Consider the following 19,231-nt stretch of genomic DNA (forward strand, 5'->3'; position numbering starts at 1 on the left):
CCCAGCTTCCTCATCGGCAAGTTGCATTGTATAATTGAGCTGATTATCCAAGGCAACCGACTCAAAACTTCCCTAGGCTGTGCCTGAAATACAATATTACATAGCAAAGGCATGGCCGCCGCCAAGGTCACCAAGAACAGAGGGGTGCTTGCACTAACCACAAACATGCCTGCCGCAATCCCAACTTCTCACAGCAACAGGAGGAGCTTAGCGGCTCACGTTTACAAATCTCTCTTTCAAGGTATATCTAATTCCCGATATCCGTGATAGACCATGGAGCTCTGCCATGCTGCTGGCACTGCTACGAGTGTCCCTCTGTGTAGGAGTGTTTCACCTTGGGGGAAATTAAAAACCCCCTCAGGGTAAATGGAGTAGGTGAGAGAGGGGGAGGGAGGGTGCGTGAATAAAATGAGCTGTGGGACTTCACTGCGCAATGGTGTGCCATGGCAATCTCTTTTTCTCCTGTAAAATACCAGCTCTTGTGTCTGCTCCTTCGCAGTTGTAAAGTACAGCTACCAACACTGACAGACTTTGTGGGTTTGTGCCCAAAGTGTCATTCCAGTGGCATCTAAGTAAAAATATTTAATAAGAGTTATGGAGAGAGATAAAGGCAAAACAATACACACGCAGGGACACTCCAACTAGAATTTCATATTAACACATCTGTTACCTCATATTAAAATCAGTCAGGGACTTTTTACACACGTTAAAAGCAATGCAAGCTAAAATAATAGCAGAAGGCACAGCTTCTCAAATGTGCCTAGGTTTCATAATGTAATTGTAAAGCATTCTGAAAAAACACCAATTACAAGAAAAGTACCACTATTAGTAGGATGACTGGAAACCAGATGCTCTCTGAGTTTAAATATAGGTGAAGTCAGAAATATCATGTTACTTATTTTTGTCTCCAGTACTTATTTGGTTCTTGCTGATGTGGTTTTACAATCCTTAATGCATTTATCTTCATGGTAATGGCCATGGGAAGAGATTATACAGAGCTTATTCAAGGAAGGGGATCTGGATGCTAATCTGGGCTCTGGATGTCCAATACCATGCTAACACCTTAGCCATTGCATCTTCTGTATCTAAAAGTAATTTTCTACTTGGAGTAGAAAAAGAGAAGAACAAAAACACGCAAAAAGAAAAACAGTGTTTCTTTGATTCTTAACTCTTCAATTAAGAAATGCTCCAAAGAGAATTCCTTTCTTAATTAAAGTGTCTAAGGACACAGCATATAAGTGAGTTTTATTCTCTTGAAACTACCCACATTTATTTTGATGCTGCACTTAAAACAACTCTGCCTAAAGCCAGTGCATATAAAATATCATCTGTTTCATGTTTCTTCTTGGGAAATCAGAACAATCAACAGCAACAACAAAAATGGAAAGAAAGGCCCAGAGAAAAACCCCTACAAGAGGTTGGGGCAGCAAAGCTACAGCTCAGCCACAGTGGCTCTTCTGCACTGCAGAAAGCAGGAGCTTGCTCTTCTCACTAATTTCCAAGACTTATTTAGTACTGACAGGGACACACACCCATGAGCAATAACGGCATGTGCAGTCAAGAAGACAGCACAGGGGGAAAAAAAAGCATTTTTGCATTCATTTAGTAAATTTGTAGAGTTCAGCCATATATTTTATGCTGGAATTGGATAACAGAGGAGATTGCAGATAAAAGTATGACACTCTTTATCAGTCAAGAAGCCATTTTAGCAATAGGATCCCTCTCTAGAAGATTAGTCACATGAGAATTTAAGGATAACATTGTACTATGGAATGTAGTTATGTTTGTAATCTGGTAGTACAAGATTATTCTTTGCTATTTTTCCTTAGGCCACCAGAAATAGACTTGAGTCCATCTGTGACCTAAAAATGTTGGGTAAGATTCAGCTCAGGCAAAAAGGAAAGAATTTATTTCCTGTTCCTCTAACAAGCTGGAGTATGCCCCCTATACAAAGATTCCTATTATGTGCACCATATTAATCATACCTGATTAAGAGATCTAACTTGAAAAGCACGGAGGATCACCACACATCTATTTTCCCCACTCTTTCTTGCTTCCAAGATACCAGAGTTAATTATTACTCTCTTCCAAATAATCTTTATTTACAGTGGTCACTCTTTATAATGGACATCTCCAGGCCATTAAAGCATTCTTGGCCTCTGGTGTCTAATCAGCGTTAAAATATCAGCCAGGCAAAGCGAACACTTGGCAGATTGATTTGAGCAGTAGTCGATAAAAAAGATCATCTTCTGAAGATGAGTCAGAACAAAAATAATTGCAAAGACATGAACAAAGCAGTGTTCAGCACCTCCAAGAGCTACATGTGAGAAAAATGCCTATGGGAGGGATGGATGGGAAAGGTTCACAGAATCACAGAGTCAGTTAGGTTGGAAAAGGTCTCTGAGGTCATCAAGTCCAACCCTTGACCAAACACCACCACGTCAACTCGGCCATGGCACTGAGTGCCACGTCCAGCTGCTTCTTGAACACTTGTAGGGTTGGTGACTCAACCACCTCCCTGGGCAGTGGATTCAAATGGGTTACCCACCCTTTGCATGAAAAAATTCTTCCTTATGTCCAACCTGAACATTCCTGGACATCTTGAGGCTATGTTCTCTTGTCCTGTTGCTGGCTGCCTGGGAGGAGAGACCAAACCCCACCTGGGTACAACCTCATGTCAGGTGGTTATAGAGAGTGATCAGGTCCCCCACTAGCCTCTTTTAGTCCAGGCTAAACACCCCCAAGTTCCTCAGTCTCCCTTCACAGGACTTGTACTCCAGACCCATCACCAGCTCCGTTGGCCTTCTCTGGACCTGCTCCAGCACCTGAAGGTTTTTCAGTGAGAGGCCCAGCAGTGGACACAGGACTTGAGGTGTGGCCTCACCAGTGCCCAATACAAGGGATAACTGCCCTGGTCCTGCTGGCCACATTAGTGCTGATCCAGGCCAGGATACCATTGGCCTTCCTGGGCACACGCTGGCTCCTGTTCAAGCCTGTCAACCTGTGCCCCCAGATCCTTTTCCGCCGGGGAAAAGTAAAGGCGAGCAGCTTCGAAAAGGCAGGGGCGGGGTCCCGGGGAGCAGGGCCGCCAGCCCTCCCTCTGTGCGGGGCTCTCTCTCCCCGGCCGTCGGCGGAGGGAAGCGGCGGAAGGCGCCGTGCTCGGTCCCGAACCCGCGCAGCCGCCGCTTCCCTCCGCGCCGCCGCCGGCGGCGCCACCGCGGCCCGAGCGCGGGGCGAGGCTGGGGGGGGGCGGGGGCGGAGCCGTGTCGCGCACTATTCAAATGAGGGCGGTGCTATGCAAATGAGCGCGTAAGGCTGGCGCGGCGGCGCGCGGCGGGGCGCGCAGAGCGCGCGGGGATGCGGCGGGGCGCGGAGCCGCAGCCATGAAGTACAAGGTGAGCGCGGCGGGGCGCGGAGCCGGGACCGCAGCCCGCCATGCAGGCGGGGGTCGGACGGCTTGGGGCTCCCCTCCGCACCTCCTCAAGGCGAGCCGTGTGCCCGCGGGGCGGCCAGGTCTCCCTTCTGCCCTCCGCTGCGCTGTCTCCAGGCGCAGAGCCCCAGGGAAGGTGTCCGCGGGGAGTGGTAAACGAGGGGGCAGCGAAGGGGACGGGCTGCGGGGACCCCCCGGGTGCTGTGTCGGTGTTGGCTATGGCGGGGGAAGGAGCTCCTCTCGCTTTTCCCGCTGGTGCCCGCCCTGAATAACGGGGTGAGCCCGGGATCGCGGGAAAGGTGGCGGAGCGGTGCGTGATGGCCTGGCGCTTTTGGGACAGGTACCCCCGATACTCCCCGGGAGCTCGTTCACCTCCTTCCAGGCGCTTGTGGATGTTTCCTTATCACGGTGCGGTCTGTTTGATGGATCACAAGCGAGGGGAAAAAAAAACGCTAACATTTTTTTTAAAAATGGGTAGCCTATGCCCCGTATTAATTCCTATCATCCCCGCTTATTAAATAATCGCTTTTAGCGACCTTTTACCAGAAGGGGTGGTGGTTGGTTGGTTTTTTTTGTTTTTTTTTTCAAAAGACGCAAATGTGGAGCCTTTCATCCTAATATTACTGAAAAACGTCTGGGCAAGGTACAGAATTGCCCACGGGGCATTAGATTACTGTACAGACATACCGTAATCTTGTGCGATTGGAAAAAAAGGGGGAGGGAAGGAAAAACTTTCCTTGCCCTGCCAAAAATAACTTCAGCGTCAATAAAAAGGTGATTTTGGAAATGTCACACGCTATATACTTACTTGGAGACTAAGTTGCTTTGGAAGTGAGTCCATCTCAGTACTAAACTTAGGCAGCGTGGTGTGAAAGAGTGCTGATGGAGTGGCAGTGTGTGTGAGAAGTATGAGTGATACCCAGGTAAATGTGCATGGGTTTTTATGCTTTTCTGAGCATCTCTGAGCTCAGGCCAAGTTTTCAGGGTCTCTCAAGCCAAACTTTGGGAAAGGTCAGAGTTAAGTTTCCAAAGCAACTGCCAGTTTCTCCATCTCATGGAAAGACAAGGGGAAAAGAATTTGTGTTAGATGTGGGTTGACAAAGGTAATCCATGGCTTTCACAATTTTGATGTGGAGCTCATGGCTTTTGTTTTTAAATCATGTCTCAAACAACTGAGTGATGTGAAGTCTGAGATAAAATTCATCTCTTCTTTTCTCTTCTATCTACTCTGCCTCTGATCAGTCCAGGTAGACTTTATGCCTGCCCAGAGAAGCTGTTACTCTGAGCAGAAAACATCAGGCACTCAGAGACAGAAGAACAGTGGTGCTGTTAGTCCAAAGCTCACAAACTGCTTTCAGGCTGCCCAGGGCCAGGCAACACTTGTATCCCAGTAGCAAAGTAATGGTCCTGCATAGTTATACAGCTTCCTGATTTCGTGTATGTAGGCCAGTGGCACTGCAAGAATAGGGACAGATAAGGTGGCTCAAAAGAGGGAAGTCTTCCTTGCTCTGTAATGTTTCCTTTGCCCTGTATTGTGGGAATGAGCATTTTGGATTTGGTTTGTGATTACGTAATTCTAGACAGAGAAGGCTAGACAAAGAACAAGCCATTAAAAAAAAATAAATAAAAAGAAGATTGAGGGGTTTGGCCTCAAAAACCTTCTTGCTGGATTACAGTGGTTACTTTCCCTGGGAAATGTGAAGCATTTACACTGTTTAACTGGGACAAACATTCTTAGATCTATTTCTTATCCCTAGAGTAACACACAAAGAAAACACCTGCACATTCGGTCTTTGTTCTTCCTGTATTTTCTCTCTTTCTTTTATCTTCCTATAGGAAAACAATTTTTTTTTTTTATTGTACACATGAAATAAAGGAACAGAGAATGCTAATGGCTGATAGCCTGCCTGGGGACATATCATCACTTCAGAGGAGGCTTAGCATCCAGGTGCAGATTTGGCTCTGTTTAACTGCTCCCGGTGTTGTACTGGGGTCTGTCATTCCTTACTTTCATTGTGATAGTCCGTAAGGCCTCATTTGAAGAAATAATTGAAATGCTCATTATAGTTTAATTCAGAGTTTTAACACTAGGACAGAACAGGAACTGATTCATGGGTGAGACCCTAAATACATCTCTCCATCACTCATGACTTTGCTTTCAGTGTGACTAAACCCAAGGTCATTTCTGGTCTAGAAATCCTTTCTGCTATGCAATCTATACATTTTTTCTTCAGACCTTTTCAAAACTTGTTCCCTCCCTCTCTTCCTTCATATAAGCTTCTTTTATTGTCCATTGCATTATTCCATCTTAACACTCAAGTCTGAATCCTCTGAAAGGGAAAATCCCTGTGGATTTAAGCAAGTTCAGAATTTACGTTACATATGTCTCTACACCACTGTCTAGCTTTTGCACATTGTGTGAAATTCAGTGATTCTGTGACTATTTAAAGCAAAGAGAAATTTAACCCTAGATCAAGTTCTGTTCTCCCGTTCATGTACTACTTAAATGCCTGAGAACACAGAAGTTATTTTAACTGAGAAACTTTCCCATCTTTCCCTATGGAAAGATGGGAAAGGTTAAGCATAGAAATACTTGTGTTGGTTCGGAGCACTTCTTAGTCGTGCTTATTAGTCCTGCTTGTCTAAAAGCTACTTTCAGAAACTAATTCCTGTAGGGGTGCAATTGCATGAGGGCAACACCTCAGTTCTTTGATAACAGCAGCTTGCTTTTAAACTAAATCCCTATGTACAACAAAACTACACCCCATCAAGTTCTCACAGGACTCCATTCCAGTATTCTGGAACCCAAGAGGAAGGGTCAGCCTTTTCTGAAACCAAATGCAGGCTATGACTCCAAGGATGGAGCAGTTACAGCTACAATGTACTCTGTAGCAACAGAAATACCAGTGGGTTACCTTGATGAGGGAAGGACATGGATGGGAGAGGGTATATCTGGCCACCAATTCCAACGCTCTTACCTCAGGCAATAAAAATGCAACAGAAGCAAAAGGGACAAGACATTATCATAACAAGGCTTTTGTAGCTTGGTGGCTGTTCACATGCAGGACAAAATAAGAGAGGGGAGGAAGGAAGAAAAGGGGACTTGTCTGTTTACTAAAACTTCCCAACAGTGAAAGGAGGAGAGGGAAAAAACCCTGCATTCCTTACCTCATTTAAGCCAAAAGGAATGACGTAGATGTAAAGTATGAGGTCTTGATTATCTATTTTTAGATAATTTGTTGGGCAAGGAAGAAACCTAAATAGGGTTTGAAATGCCTGCCATTTGTGCTAAGGCACAGTCCTGTAATATATAGACTTGATTACAATGTCTGCATGCCAAGACAAACAAAATAGTGTCCCTGGGAAGAAATACAATATTCCCAACCAGAAGTGCTTGTGAAAAGCTACTTGTAACCCTGGCAATGAAAGACTTTGAGTGTTGGACCATGTAAAAGGAAAAGAACTGTCTGTACTTTATTAACCAAATTCTCTCTGTTTCATTTATTCCTCACTCCTCTTCGTTTCACTTTTTTTTTTTTTTTCAGTATCTCAGCAATCACAGGGTGGCAATGAAACTCAGAAGTAAATAGGAACTGTAAAGCCTTGTAAAATGTAGTAGGAGAGGAACAAACCAACAAGGGGAAAACCTGTCCAAGTTTGTGCTGTCTCTCTTACTGTCATGAGTTTAGAATGGAAGTTTCATGATTTTTCTCTCACCTGTACACGTACAGGGTGAGGTGGCTGAGGTCTAGCAGGGTCAGGCCTAAGTCAGGAGCAGCACAAGTGAGATTTAGCCAGAAGGACTGTCCCCTTCACAAAGCTTGGAGGGCCACTGTCATTTTCAGGTTCTGGCCCTCTGTGTTCCCTCCTTCCCCTCCCACACCCCCTCTGTAGATTTACATTTGTATACTTAATAGAGGTGAGTGCCCCAGTACCCCAGGGTAGTTGAGAAACCCCCCCAATTGTGTCTCCTTGCCCAACCAAAGTATTGGTTGGACAGCAGAGTGCTTCTAATTCTGTTTTACAGATGGAGCTGCTGAGGCTTAGGGATGTTACAGGGCTTATTTCAGAGGAAGAAGAAGAGCCCTCACAAAGCATTACAGCCAATAGCATGCAGGTTTTTTTGCCTGATTTCTAAACTTCTATCTTTTTATGCTAACAGCTGCTCCTGAGTAATGTAGCTGTGAATCTACTGAATCAGAAACTGGTAGCCTCATCTGTCTCTGTCCAGTAGTTCCTAGTGTTTGATGGGGAAGCAGAACTAACAAATGAACAGCCTTTCTTATTGTTTTGATAGTTCTAATTCAGTTTGATTCTAGATAGAGCAAGAAACATTAGATACTTGTCTAGGGGGGGTTTACTCTTGCTTTTAAGGTCCTGCTAGAGGTTGCAGGTTGCATGTTAGACTATTACTTGGCCTAGAGGTATCTTAACTCTGCTGATTCCAAACAGTGCCATACTATCAAAATACCTCATTGAGGGGGACTGGTCAGAGAGCAGGAAAACTGCCTAATAGTAGAACTTTATGGAAACATCTTCTGCAAAGGAAAAATGAAAGCACATTTCTGTGGTTACTGTCTTAGGCTGCAGAACTCTGCTATTTTGCAGAATATAGGCTAAATGTCAGAGAAGTCTCATGAAGTGTTATTGGGAACTTGTTAAAGCATTGGAGCACGGTTCCTAAGACTGCAGACAAACTCATCTTTGGAATCTTACCATTTCAAACTCAGCAACAAGTGGGGTTAGAAGACTGTACTTGCACTGATATCTGATCACTGAACACTGAACTCCTGTGTGTCTGAGGAGAAATTTGTATTATGTGTGCTCCATTATAAGTACCAGAATAATTGCAGCAAGGCCAGGTGCATGTAGTGCATACAGAAAAGTAGAAAACAAGGAGCATAGAGCTTCCTGCTTGTCATATTGCTGTTATCAAAGGTGTTAAGGGCATGGGAGGGCCTTCTTCATACAATAGATGCACTTTGGTCACTTAAGGGCTAATGTGAAGTCGCTTTGGCCTTGCTTATTTTATTTGGAATAATTTATTACAGCATTTAAGTACTGTAAATCCCATTCATTCCAACAGCAATTAGGGTCCCACCTGTCTCCCACAGTCCAGAGTTTAATTCCATTTTTAAAGCAACATGAGTGCTTAAGAGTAGTATGCACAGTCTCTGCCTTGGCTGCAACACTTGTGGAGGACTCTTATCTTGCACTGTTCCCATTTCTGGCCGCACTTGATGGAGCCAAGTAGCTGAATTTCTTAGGACATTAAAGTCCACACGCCTCTGTAGGAAACCACTTTCAGTGACATTTGGAATCACAAATGCGTAAGTTGCTTTTGAAGAGGCTTCTTTACATAATAGGTGCTCTCTGAGCATCCCTGAAAGCAGTGGACATCTTAGAGCAGTGCTCTGGCCCCTGAAAGGTGTTTTATGCCAAGCCTTCAGTGGGCTTGATCAGACACTCATCTGGGACTGTACTATGAAAATAGTATTTATGGCAAGTATTGAGCAATGTTTATTAAGTCAGGCTATTGCTAAGTAAAGCTGCATGTAGAGGTACTTCTGCCTGTAAATAGCTGCAGCTTTCAGCATCAGTGAAGCTGGGTCACTTTATAGCAGCTCAGAGTGCAGCCTCTGCATATTATTGCCTGATCATCACAGCCTGCTCTTGGCAAGTGCCCGTTTTCTTTTGCCTTCTGGTCTAGACATTACAGTAGTGGAAACTGTCTTAATTTTAAGGAGCTCATTCTTCCACAGAAGATTTGGACGTAGTTTATGTTTGACATGAAACAGGGCTGCTAAGTTATAGTTCACACTCCTAGAAACACAAGTGCATAGCATGACAAAAATTGTATATTTTTTTTGTCTATAGGGATGAAGCCAATTCTCGCCTTTCTATTTTTATGTTGGTTTTGAAAACACTTTCTTCAAAGTCAGAGTGGATCAGCCTGCCCGGAAAAGGAAGAGTAATAAGAATGGCTTTACTCTACAGGAATGCACATCAGCACATCGCAAGCCCTTTCTTAAGCAGGCCTCATCATTGACAGCAAGGTTGAAAATTTTAGCAATAGCAATCCCATAAATCACGTGGTAACAACAAATCTTAGAAAATGCTGAAGGAGCCTAGGAGTAAATCTCAGTTCTTCCACTGAATTACCTGCTTAGCTGTAGACAGAGGAAGATACAGACCATTAAAAAAATCAATAATTCTCTTTCTAAAGAAGTTTCTGATCTAAAGGGTTAAGTACAAGACAACTGGAAGTGTGCACTCTGTTTAAGATACAGCTAGCAGTAGGTATGCCCTTGTCCTGTGGACTTTACATCCAGTTAAAATGCTTCGGGTAATAATCCAACTTTTACTGCTATAGAAGGGTGTATTTACAAGCAGATATCTTCTTTTGTTTTCTGTCTCTCTTTTTATACTGCTTTATTTTATTTGCACCCCAGGAACTGCCCAAACCAATCTCTCACATGATCAAGATCTTACATGATGAAGCTGAAGCTGTGCTCACATACATCTTCACCATCCCTCTTCTCTGGGGGTACACTTACCCAGAAAATGTTAGCTTGCCAAAATCAAGCTGTTCTGGGAGGCTTGTTAACTTTTGGCCACTGTCTTGTAGAATGGAGATGGTTCTGACCGGACCTGCAGCAAACATCAGCAAACATCAGCTGCTAGCCAGGCTTGGCTCCCCTGGAATTCTGATTCACAGGCAAGGTGCTCCCTGTCCCACCAGACTGCTGAGGGCTGGAAGGAGCCTGGAAAGAGGAGTTCCTGAGCTTGTTTTTCTTCAGTTAGCTGGACTTTTGAGGGCATTCCAAATTGTAGCTGCTGTGTAGTATCCCAGATGGTGATACTAAATTGACAGAGTAGGATGGCTTTCCCTTCTAATGAAATTTTTTTTGAGAGACTTGGGTGAAGAAGAGCATGTCCTAGTTAATCTAGGTTCTAGACTTTAAACAAAAAAAAAATAAAAAGCGTACTTTTCAAAGTTGAAGCCATCAAACAAGTAAGTTGGTGGCAATACTGAGGTCCTGTGTCTACATAGCTATGGTTTCTTGACAATCAAGTAGTAATTGTTTCCCCAGAGCCACAGAAGGAAGAGTTAATTTTGGAATGAGGGTTGATTTTTTTTTTTTTTTTTTTTTTAAAGGAAACTTTGTCTGGGAGAAGACTGCTCACAAATGCCAGAAAATGGAAAACTGAGAACTCAAAACACACGTTTTGGGATTCTTTCTTTCCATACTTTCCCCCCCTCCCCCTTCTGCTCTGCTTCTTCAATTCTTTAGCATTTAACATCCGATCTCCTTTCATTAAGTTTTTAATTGCTTGCCTGAGGGAAAGAGGTTAAGTTTTACATCTGCTTTTTGATTCTGATGTACTGTGGTTTAATCACAGTGAGATCATATTTACTCTAAGGGTATTGTTTGCATGCTTGATTTTTTTTTTTTCCCTCTCCCTGTTGATGTCACAAAAGGCACACAGCCCTCTGACAGATTTGAAAAGGCCTTTTAAAGTCATGGAACGAGATCACACCCTTCCTTGGGTGGGGGGAAAGGAAACCGGTTACGAGGGTGAAACACATACAGAAAGCTTAGTGAGTTAGGTGTGGTGGAATTTCCCAAAATATTAATAGATCTTGAAGGTAAGTCAGGGGATGTGGTTTGTATTCCCAGAAAGAGCAAAGAGAATGCTATTTCGACACTCCTGTAAAACCCCGGGAGCTCAGGGGGCAGAGGAATAAGAGGAATACGTGATGAGCGGATCAGCGCTCTGCTGAGTGTAGATGTTTCTGTCGCACACCGCGTGTGACGCCTGTGATGGCAGCAGCGCAGGGTGGGTGGTCTGCCAGCCCAGCAGCGCCGTGCTCGGTGGCGGGCTGTTGCCCAGGGCTGCCGGAGGAGCATTGCCCCGGCCGTGCCCCTTTCCGGCGGAGCCGGCTCCGCCGCGTCCCGCTCGCTGCGGCGCGCCGGGAGGGAGAGCGGCTCCGCTCCCCTTGAACTCCTCCTGCTCTGCGCCATTCACGTGCGGTTCGGGATGAGGTACAGCCCTGGCAACATCAGAAACACCTTATTTAACGTCTAGGATATTATGTTTCTGTGATTACCTTTGTAATGCCTCTCGCCCCCTCTAAGTGAAATAAAACTGGGCGAGCCAGTAAACCAAAATTCAGTCGACAGGCAAAAGAATATCGTCTGAGCAAACAGAGATAGCCTGGGGTTTTTTTCCTTCTTGACAATGTAGAATTATCATTTTGTTGCTCTCAGTAGATACGGAGCCAGAAATCTTTCTTTTCAACTCACTTTTCCATTGGGAAACTTCAGGCATGGCAATAAGCCGATGCACTCAGTGCGGAATAGTGAAGTACTTTATTCACACAGGCCAGAGCACCAGTTAGGATCTGTGTTCTAACCTTCATTTTCACATTTTTCCTTCTTTACTTCCCCCCCACACCCACTTTTTCTAGCCTCCTAATTCCTTCTTTCATAGACTTGCGTCTGGATTCCCTCCCAAGCTGGACGTTCACTGCTGTGCCTCAGTTTTGCAAACAACTTTGCCAACTACCAAAAAAAAAACCCAAAAAACCAAAAAAACAAAAAACAAAAAACAAAAAAAAAAAAACAAAAACAAACAAAAAAAAAAAAAACAAAAAAAAAAAAAACAAAAAAAACCCAAAAACAAAACAGCTACACAAATATGTCCTATTTACTTCAAATTAAGCAGTTGTGGTGCAACAAAAAAGGTTCTCAGACCAGAGCACTATCAATCTCTCACATGTTTATGCCACAATTGAATCCCAGTCTTGGGTCAACCAGTGGACCACATCAGCATCTTTGGTAGATTGTGAAGTGCCTGAGCCCTACATGGTCTGCTCACTGCTTGCCCACCCTGCTTGGTGGAGTATTGTCTGAAAAAACTGGCAGTGAATATTCCAGAGCATGACAGCCATAGTGCCTACTTTGGCTTACCCAAGTGGGGTCCTGTAAGAAAGGGAACATTCCCATTTTTCCTCATTAACATTCTGTGTAACTTGTCCCATTACCAGAAAAAAAGTCTCAGCCAGGGCAAACTCTGAAAATCAAGCCTCTCAGGCAGAGAGAGAGGCTGGGACAGCTTGGTGGAACACTGAAATAAGGCACTTGCGTCTCTGCCCTGCAGAAAGGTTTTCCACATCTCAGCCTCCAGGCAGCTTGGTGTACTTTAGCATGACTAACAGCCTGTGTTCCAGAGATGCACAGGACCAGAGAGTAAGGATACTTAGGGTGGATGAAGACCTGTCCTCCTTAGGGCTCTTCTGAGTCTGTTGGCTCACAGCTCTCTCATTAACTGTGAAGCCAGTCTTCTAAATCTGTGCATGGAAAACTGCCTTCATTTCCATCCAGCAGGACTTGGAATTGTTTGGGTGAGCAGTGCTTGACCAGAGAAGTATCTTCGCTAAACCAAAAACTTGTGGGTTTTAGTGTTAGAAAGCAAGAGAGTGCCTGAAAAGTAGAACAATGGGCTTTGCCTGAGGAGTGAACTGAAGCATTGCCATGGTGAGGATTTCAGCTGGGGTCCTTGTTTTGTCATTAGCTGAGAGCCAAGGGAGCTCAGAGTTCCAGAGCCAGGTGCAGGCTGGGTGCTCGGGGCCTTTCCCCAGCTGCAGCTGCAGTAGCTGTGACACTGTGGTACTGCAGAGGCTCTTTTGATATGTGCTGTGGTAGCACTTCCTGCCTCCTCTGCGTAGCTGTAGACTTCATCTTGAGATAAAGAGCAAAAGCCTGCATACAGCTTGTTGCTGGCAGTGAGTTGTTTCAGGTCTGCATTGGATGGGGGCCGTTATGGCCAAGTGGTGCCATTTCATAGTCCATTCCCCAAGTCACTGCCCACGGGGACCTGCCCAGGAACATGCCAGTGCAGCTTTGTGTGTATCAGGTACTGCCTTTGCTGTTCACACTACCTTCCTCCAGGTTTGAGCAGGCCAGCAAAAGACATTTTTCAAAGCTGAATGTCTTATTCAGTGACCTCTTACAACTTCTATTAAGTAGCCTTCGTGGTAGGCTGCTTGTTATAGGTAGACCTGTTACCTGCTGTGCCTCGAGTTGCCTTCCTTGCCAACACAGCACAATGAATGCTTTATTTCAGGGGCGGTGACAGTGAGAAATAGAAAAGGAGATGGGAGCTGAAAAGAACTGAAGTTAAACTGTCCATTGACTCTTGGCACAGTAGAGCTAAAATTTTCCTCTCTTCTAGCAGTCCTGCTTGTAGGCAAACTGTGTATCTCAGAATAAAACTCACTTTTTACAGGGTTTTCAGAACGATCCTTTTATCTCACAGGCAGATCATTACTGTTGGGCCTAATGCAGCCCTACAAGGATATCTAAATGCTAAAGCTTACTTTGGAATAGCAGTCATTCATTTTTAAGAAATCTATAAGATGGAAACCTGTATTGAAAATATTATGAGATGGATAACTAAAAATGATCCAACCAAAATTAAGCTACTGGTTTGTTCACAGACATTGCCCCCACCTTTCCTTCCTTTGTTCCTCCCTTCCTACTCCCAGGCTAAACATAGGAGAGAAGCTGTTTGTCATTTTAAGAAACAGTTTGCCCAATAATAGAAAAAAGGGGTCCCACCCTCTTTCAGTGAAGAGCAGAGGTAATTTTCCTGGTCCTGTTTGCACATAAACTCTACACACAGGAAGCAATATTATAAAACAAGACAAAGCCGAACAAAACAATACGCCTCAGCAGCCAAGCACAGAGCAGGGATCAGTATCCTCCTGTTGCACCTCTGAGGGATGCAGCAGAAATCCTTTGAGCTTATGGTTGGTCGACCCTTTTCCTCAAGCGTTCATTCATTGTGGAGCTGGCCGAGAGGAGTCAAGTCAGCAGCCCTGTGCTGGGAGCTTGGCACCGCTGCGCTCGGCCCTTAAAGAGAGCATTGTGTTTAATCTCGTAGCATGTAATTCATTATTCTTGCGTTTGCTTCCATGGCTGTGGGCACCTCACACACTCTCGTTACTCACGTCACTGGATGTGTTTACTCTAACAGAAGTGGTAGATGTTTCCACTACTCTCTTTAACTCTTGCCTCTTCCCTCTTCTGCCACTTAGCCTCATCAACAAACACCCTCTTCATCCTCCAGACTATGAATTACAGAATTTGATCAGTTCTCCTAACTGCAGAGATGGGCAGCCAAAACAGATTGTGATCTTCAACGTATTTTCATGCGTCTTTGTCCAGCTGCAGATGTGTCAGCCATCAACTGCAATAGGCTAAGGAGAGAGTAGACACCTTTGACAGTTCTGTAATAGACCTCCTTTATACAGCTGAATTTGGCCTGTAGTTCCTTCAAGATCTGAGAAGAAAAATAGCTTACAGAGTCTTATTTATTTACTTTGGGTTCTGCAAGTAGAACAGCTGACAGTTTTCAGAGCAGCATCTTTTGCTTACTGGGTCATGCATCCTAGGTGCAAGAGAAAGAAAAATCTAAGGCATGCAGAGAATACAAATTGCATCTTTCCAGGTTTTATCTAATAGACTTTAAATTGCATTAAGGGAAACTTCAGACAGAAGTTTCAAATTCCAGGTTCACTTTACCTAGAGAGAGCTCAAAAGCTTTACTTTTGTCTCAACCAATGTAGAAAGTTGGGACCACGGGCACTGCAATCTGCATTTAATCTTGAGAGTATCCATTTCAGTTCCATTTCTTTTAGACAATTTCTGACACATGGCATCAGCAGAGTATGCTGAGCCTTTTCCTGCAGTATGTTCCAGCTAAAATCCCCAGGCAGCAGTCATTAGGGTCAGACTCCCTTTCACTTTGACCTGCTGACAACTGAGATAGCACTTTAACAGAAGACTGTAAAACTTCTGGTTTTCAGTGATTTTGCATAAGATGCTTTCTACTGCACTCATGAGCCCAAGGTTAAGAGGAATTTAAGCTTCTTGAGAACAAATGTGGGGTTTTTTTTGTTTTGCTTGTACATAGCATTAACACTGTGGGGGCCTGACCCTGGCTTCAGCTTCCAGACATCCCAGTATTGCTAGCAAGGCTTGACACAGAAGCTGAACTGGGTCTTTCCAATCCACCATGTGTTGTAGAGAAGCACTCAGTACTTGAAGTAGGGCTGACACAGCACCGGGAGCTCAGGAGAATGGAGCTGCTGCACAGAGACCACAGGTATTTTTGGATTTTGAAGAGGGCACCACTGCACCTATCATGTAATTAATTTAACTGAACCAAAGGAGAGCAACAAGCACTTCCAGTATTAGTCTTATTAAAAGAAGCTGGTAGCTGCCAGTATCTTCATTTTATGAAATGCAACTGATTTCTATAACAAAATATTTTTTTTTCCTATCTAGCATCAGGTAGTTTTCCCCCTGCCTTTACAGAACTTGAATTTGTAGTTCTGCATCTCTTGCCCTCCTTTTTTTTTTTCTTTTTATTGGGAATATAAAGGGACTTCTGTGCAACTTACCAGTTGTGAAAACAAGTTCCAAGACTGTTTTCTCATTGCCCTTTCTCTGTTGCTGATTTGTCTAGGAAATGGGCAAGGGTTTTTTAGCACTTAGTGATACAAAAGATCACTGCTGTGCTTTTGTCTTCTCATATCAGATCTTAGTGCTTACTTGGTGCTGGTTCTCAGACAGTCGACTGGACAGATCCATGCCTCTTCAGAGCAAGTCCAATTAATTTCATGTAACTGTCCCACTCTCTGAGCTGATGAGACCAATGAGAAAGAGTATTGATTATATAGGCTACAATGCCCACAGAATCAAAAAATTATTCAGATTTGTCAAATCTTTGGAGATAAGGCCCACAAGTGTTGAAAGATGTCTTTGATCAAAATTTCTTTCTGTGTGTGGAAAAGAAGAGACTACCATCTTGATCACCACAGCAGGTTAAAGGTACCTCTGTGGTTTCCAAATGCTTTCTTTCTGTGGTCACAATTGCATTTTTCTCAAGGCTGATTCTGCTGACTCGTGAAAGTGACTGTGACACTGTTTCTGAAGCTCACACTAAGCAATCCTGTGAAGGAAGAATGAAGTCAGGGAAAACAGAGGTTTGCTTAGCAGGAGCAGTGCCTTTGCTGCTGGCACCAAGCAATAGGCTTAGTGTTTCTGGTTCCAGTGCTTATTTGGAGGAATATTTTTCCTTCTTCACTGCTCCATCAGTGACTGGTGCTTGTGGCATGGCTCTGGGCTATTTAAAAGGTCTTGGGGAAATGGCTGTGGAACAAGTGGCAACCAATTAGTATAATTCACATACTGGTGCCTGAGTTAACACCAACAATGAGAATCTGAAGCTGTTTGCAGCAAAGAAGTTCTTGAAGCACATCCAGAAAGTGTTAACATGCTGCATGCCAGGTGGTGAGAAGGTCACTGGGACAGAGATAATGAGCAGCTAGAAAAAAAACAATTCACATGGGAACTTTTATCAGCTCTAATTCTACCACCATTTCATCTTTGTTCTGAGAATTGCTTTGCTGTAGAAGCTAATCAAGCTTTTCAAATACCTTTAAACACCAAAGTATAGAAGAATACTCATTTATCATTGATTTAGCCTGCTTGGTTAGTGCCTCCCCCACCCAGCTGTAATCTTCCTCCTTTAAACAGCTCCTCTGTGAAAGTCTTAAGTTGCACAGGCTCTGGTCCCATTAGTAGATTTCCCCTGTGAAAGACATGCTAGAAAGAAATGTGGAAAGATAAGAGATTGACTTGAATATTCAGATTAGGCAGGAGCTTTTGTTTTCTGAGCTTCAGACTCTGCTAAGCAGCCTGCTTGACACAGCAAGAGCATAGAGGTAGTGCTCAAGAAGAGACCACTGGTTTTGACCACGCTTAAATAATAGTTTTACAGTCCTGCCAAGGCATAGACAAAAATTGCTCCCTGCTTTATCTATATTCAGATATCTTAGTGTTGTTGACTGATGAGCTGAGTAGATGTACATCAGAGGGAATGGTGGGCCCCATTGTTGCTGTTTACATGGGAGTTCAAAATGGCAATCCGGCTTTTCCAAGCCAAAGCTTACTTTATACCAACCTCACTAATGATGCTGATGAAAGGTAAAGCCAGTGTTTCTCATACATTTGAAAGCTGATCTCCCATTTGGAAAAGAGGAAACTGATCTCGTTCACCCCATTTCAACACTGCATGTCTTGGGAAATGCAAGTTTGCCTACCTTTTATGTGATATCTGAGCTTATCCCCCTTCCATCCACCAGTCAGCCCTGCACACAACCTGCTACACTGAGCAAGGTCAAACTAAAGTTTCTGTCTCAAGGAAGCACAGGAATGATGGGAAAACATCAGTGTGTCAACAGGGAATGATATAACAAGTGAGGGATGATAAAAAAAATGTTCTGATATGTCCAAGGAGGGGGATAAATATGACAGATAAAAACACTAAACTGTACTTGATGCTATTCCTTTAACATAGGAAAGATAAATCTTTAAGGCAGCTGCATATCCTTTTTGGTGGATTAGCACCATTTCAGTTTGTGTACTGCATCCAAATATTTCAGCTTGAACACTTCAGATCCAGGTCTCTGTATATTTTTTCAAGTGCTTACAATCAGATTATAACCATTTCTGCTGACCGGCTTCACTGAAAACCAGGCAGTCATGGAGCAATTGTTTCCAATATGTCTGGAAATATCACCAGAGCCAAGAAATTAAATCTTCATGGCCTTTTTGAGGGGTCCAAGAATGTTAGTGCAGACAGCCTGCCTACTTTCCATTGAATACCTTGGCCAGTTACTCAGAACTGGATGTGCCATAGAGGCCTGCAAAGAAAGAGGAAAGGAAGGTAGTTCCATCTGCCAGATGAGGTGGTACTTACTAGTAACACATCACAGCCAATAATCTTACATCAACTCAGAGCTGGCTTAAAACTTCATAGCAGAGGTACTGCTGGGAATAGAACCCCAGCAGGACAGAAGTCGGGGCAAGCTGCAAAGCCTGCCTGAAACACTGGGCAAATGCTTGGGGGTAGAGTTGTGTGAAGTTCCTTGTGTTAATTGTACTGCTCCACTTGACATAATCAAGCAAAATGTATCTAAGAGTGCATAAACTATGTTGACACAAGTCAAAGACACTCCTTGGCTACCCTAAGACTCCCCTTAAGTCACACACAGAGACTCTTTATGGTGCTGCTTGATACCTACATTCTTACATTCTTTGAGATGGGCATTGCTTTCCTCATGGCATGGGCATGACCCCACTTGGGGTCACTGGGCATATTATTTTTTAGAATTATATTTTTCTCTTGAAGATCTTTCTACAGAAGGTGGACCTCAGAAGAACCATGTTCTTTGAAGTTGTTTTGGAGGGTGGAGGGTTTTGTTTTTTTTTTTTGTGGTGGTGGTTTTGAGGCAGCAGGGGAGGAAGGGTTTTATCTATTAAGCTTCTGCTATGCTATGCTGTGCCCCTGAAGAAGTTTGCATAGAGTGAGAAGGCACAAAGCTACATGCAAAGACGAGCATCATAGCTCAAAACCTGTGATGTTTTGTCAACTCGTATCTTAGATAGTTTTTCTTACTAGGTGGTCTACAGATCCATCACTTTCAAGGCAACTGCAGGTGTCAGCTAAAAAAAGCCAGGCCACTGTCTTTACAGTAATGGGATCTGCACCTCTGTGGAAAGTCTTTTGGGACCCCACAAATGTAAAACTGTTTGGGAAAAACTATTCTGGATTGCTCACTTCTTCTGAGTCTTGTTCAGGTTTATTTTTAATGGCTGCTAACTGGCTGTAGCAGTACACAGAGCACGTTTGTAGGGAAATCAGTGTCAAGAGATGAAGGTACAA

The 19,231-nt window shown here is 43.9% G+C and overlaps 1 protein-coding gene across 2 annotated transcripts in view; it reads left to right on the plus strand.

Annotated features, from left to right (window-relative positions):
• Positions 1-3,369: 3,369 nt before the first annotated feature.
• Positions 3,370-19,231, plus strand: part of NEDD9 (neural precursor cell expressed, developmentally down-regulated 9) — a 36,958-nt gene continuing 21,096 nt past the window's right edge. For both annotated transcript variants that reach the window (XM_053978169.1, XM_053978176.1), the window contains exon 1: positions 3,370-3,395. In XM_053978169.1, the coding sequence (XP_053834144.1) occupies positions 3,384-3,395 (12 nt within the window). In that variant the 5' untranslated portion in view covers positions 3,370-3,383. The remainder of the gene's footprint in view (positions 3,396-19,231) is intronic.

This window comes from Vidua macroura, chromosome 1 (assembly GCF_024509145.1).
Source record: "Vidua macroura isolate BioBank_ID:100142 chromosome 1, ASM2450914v1, whole genome shotgun sequence".
NCBI lineage: Eukaryota > Metazoa > Chordata > Aves > Passeriformes > Viduidae > Vidua > Vidua macroura.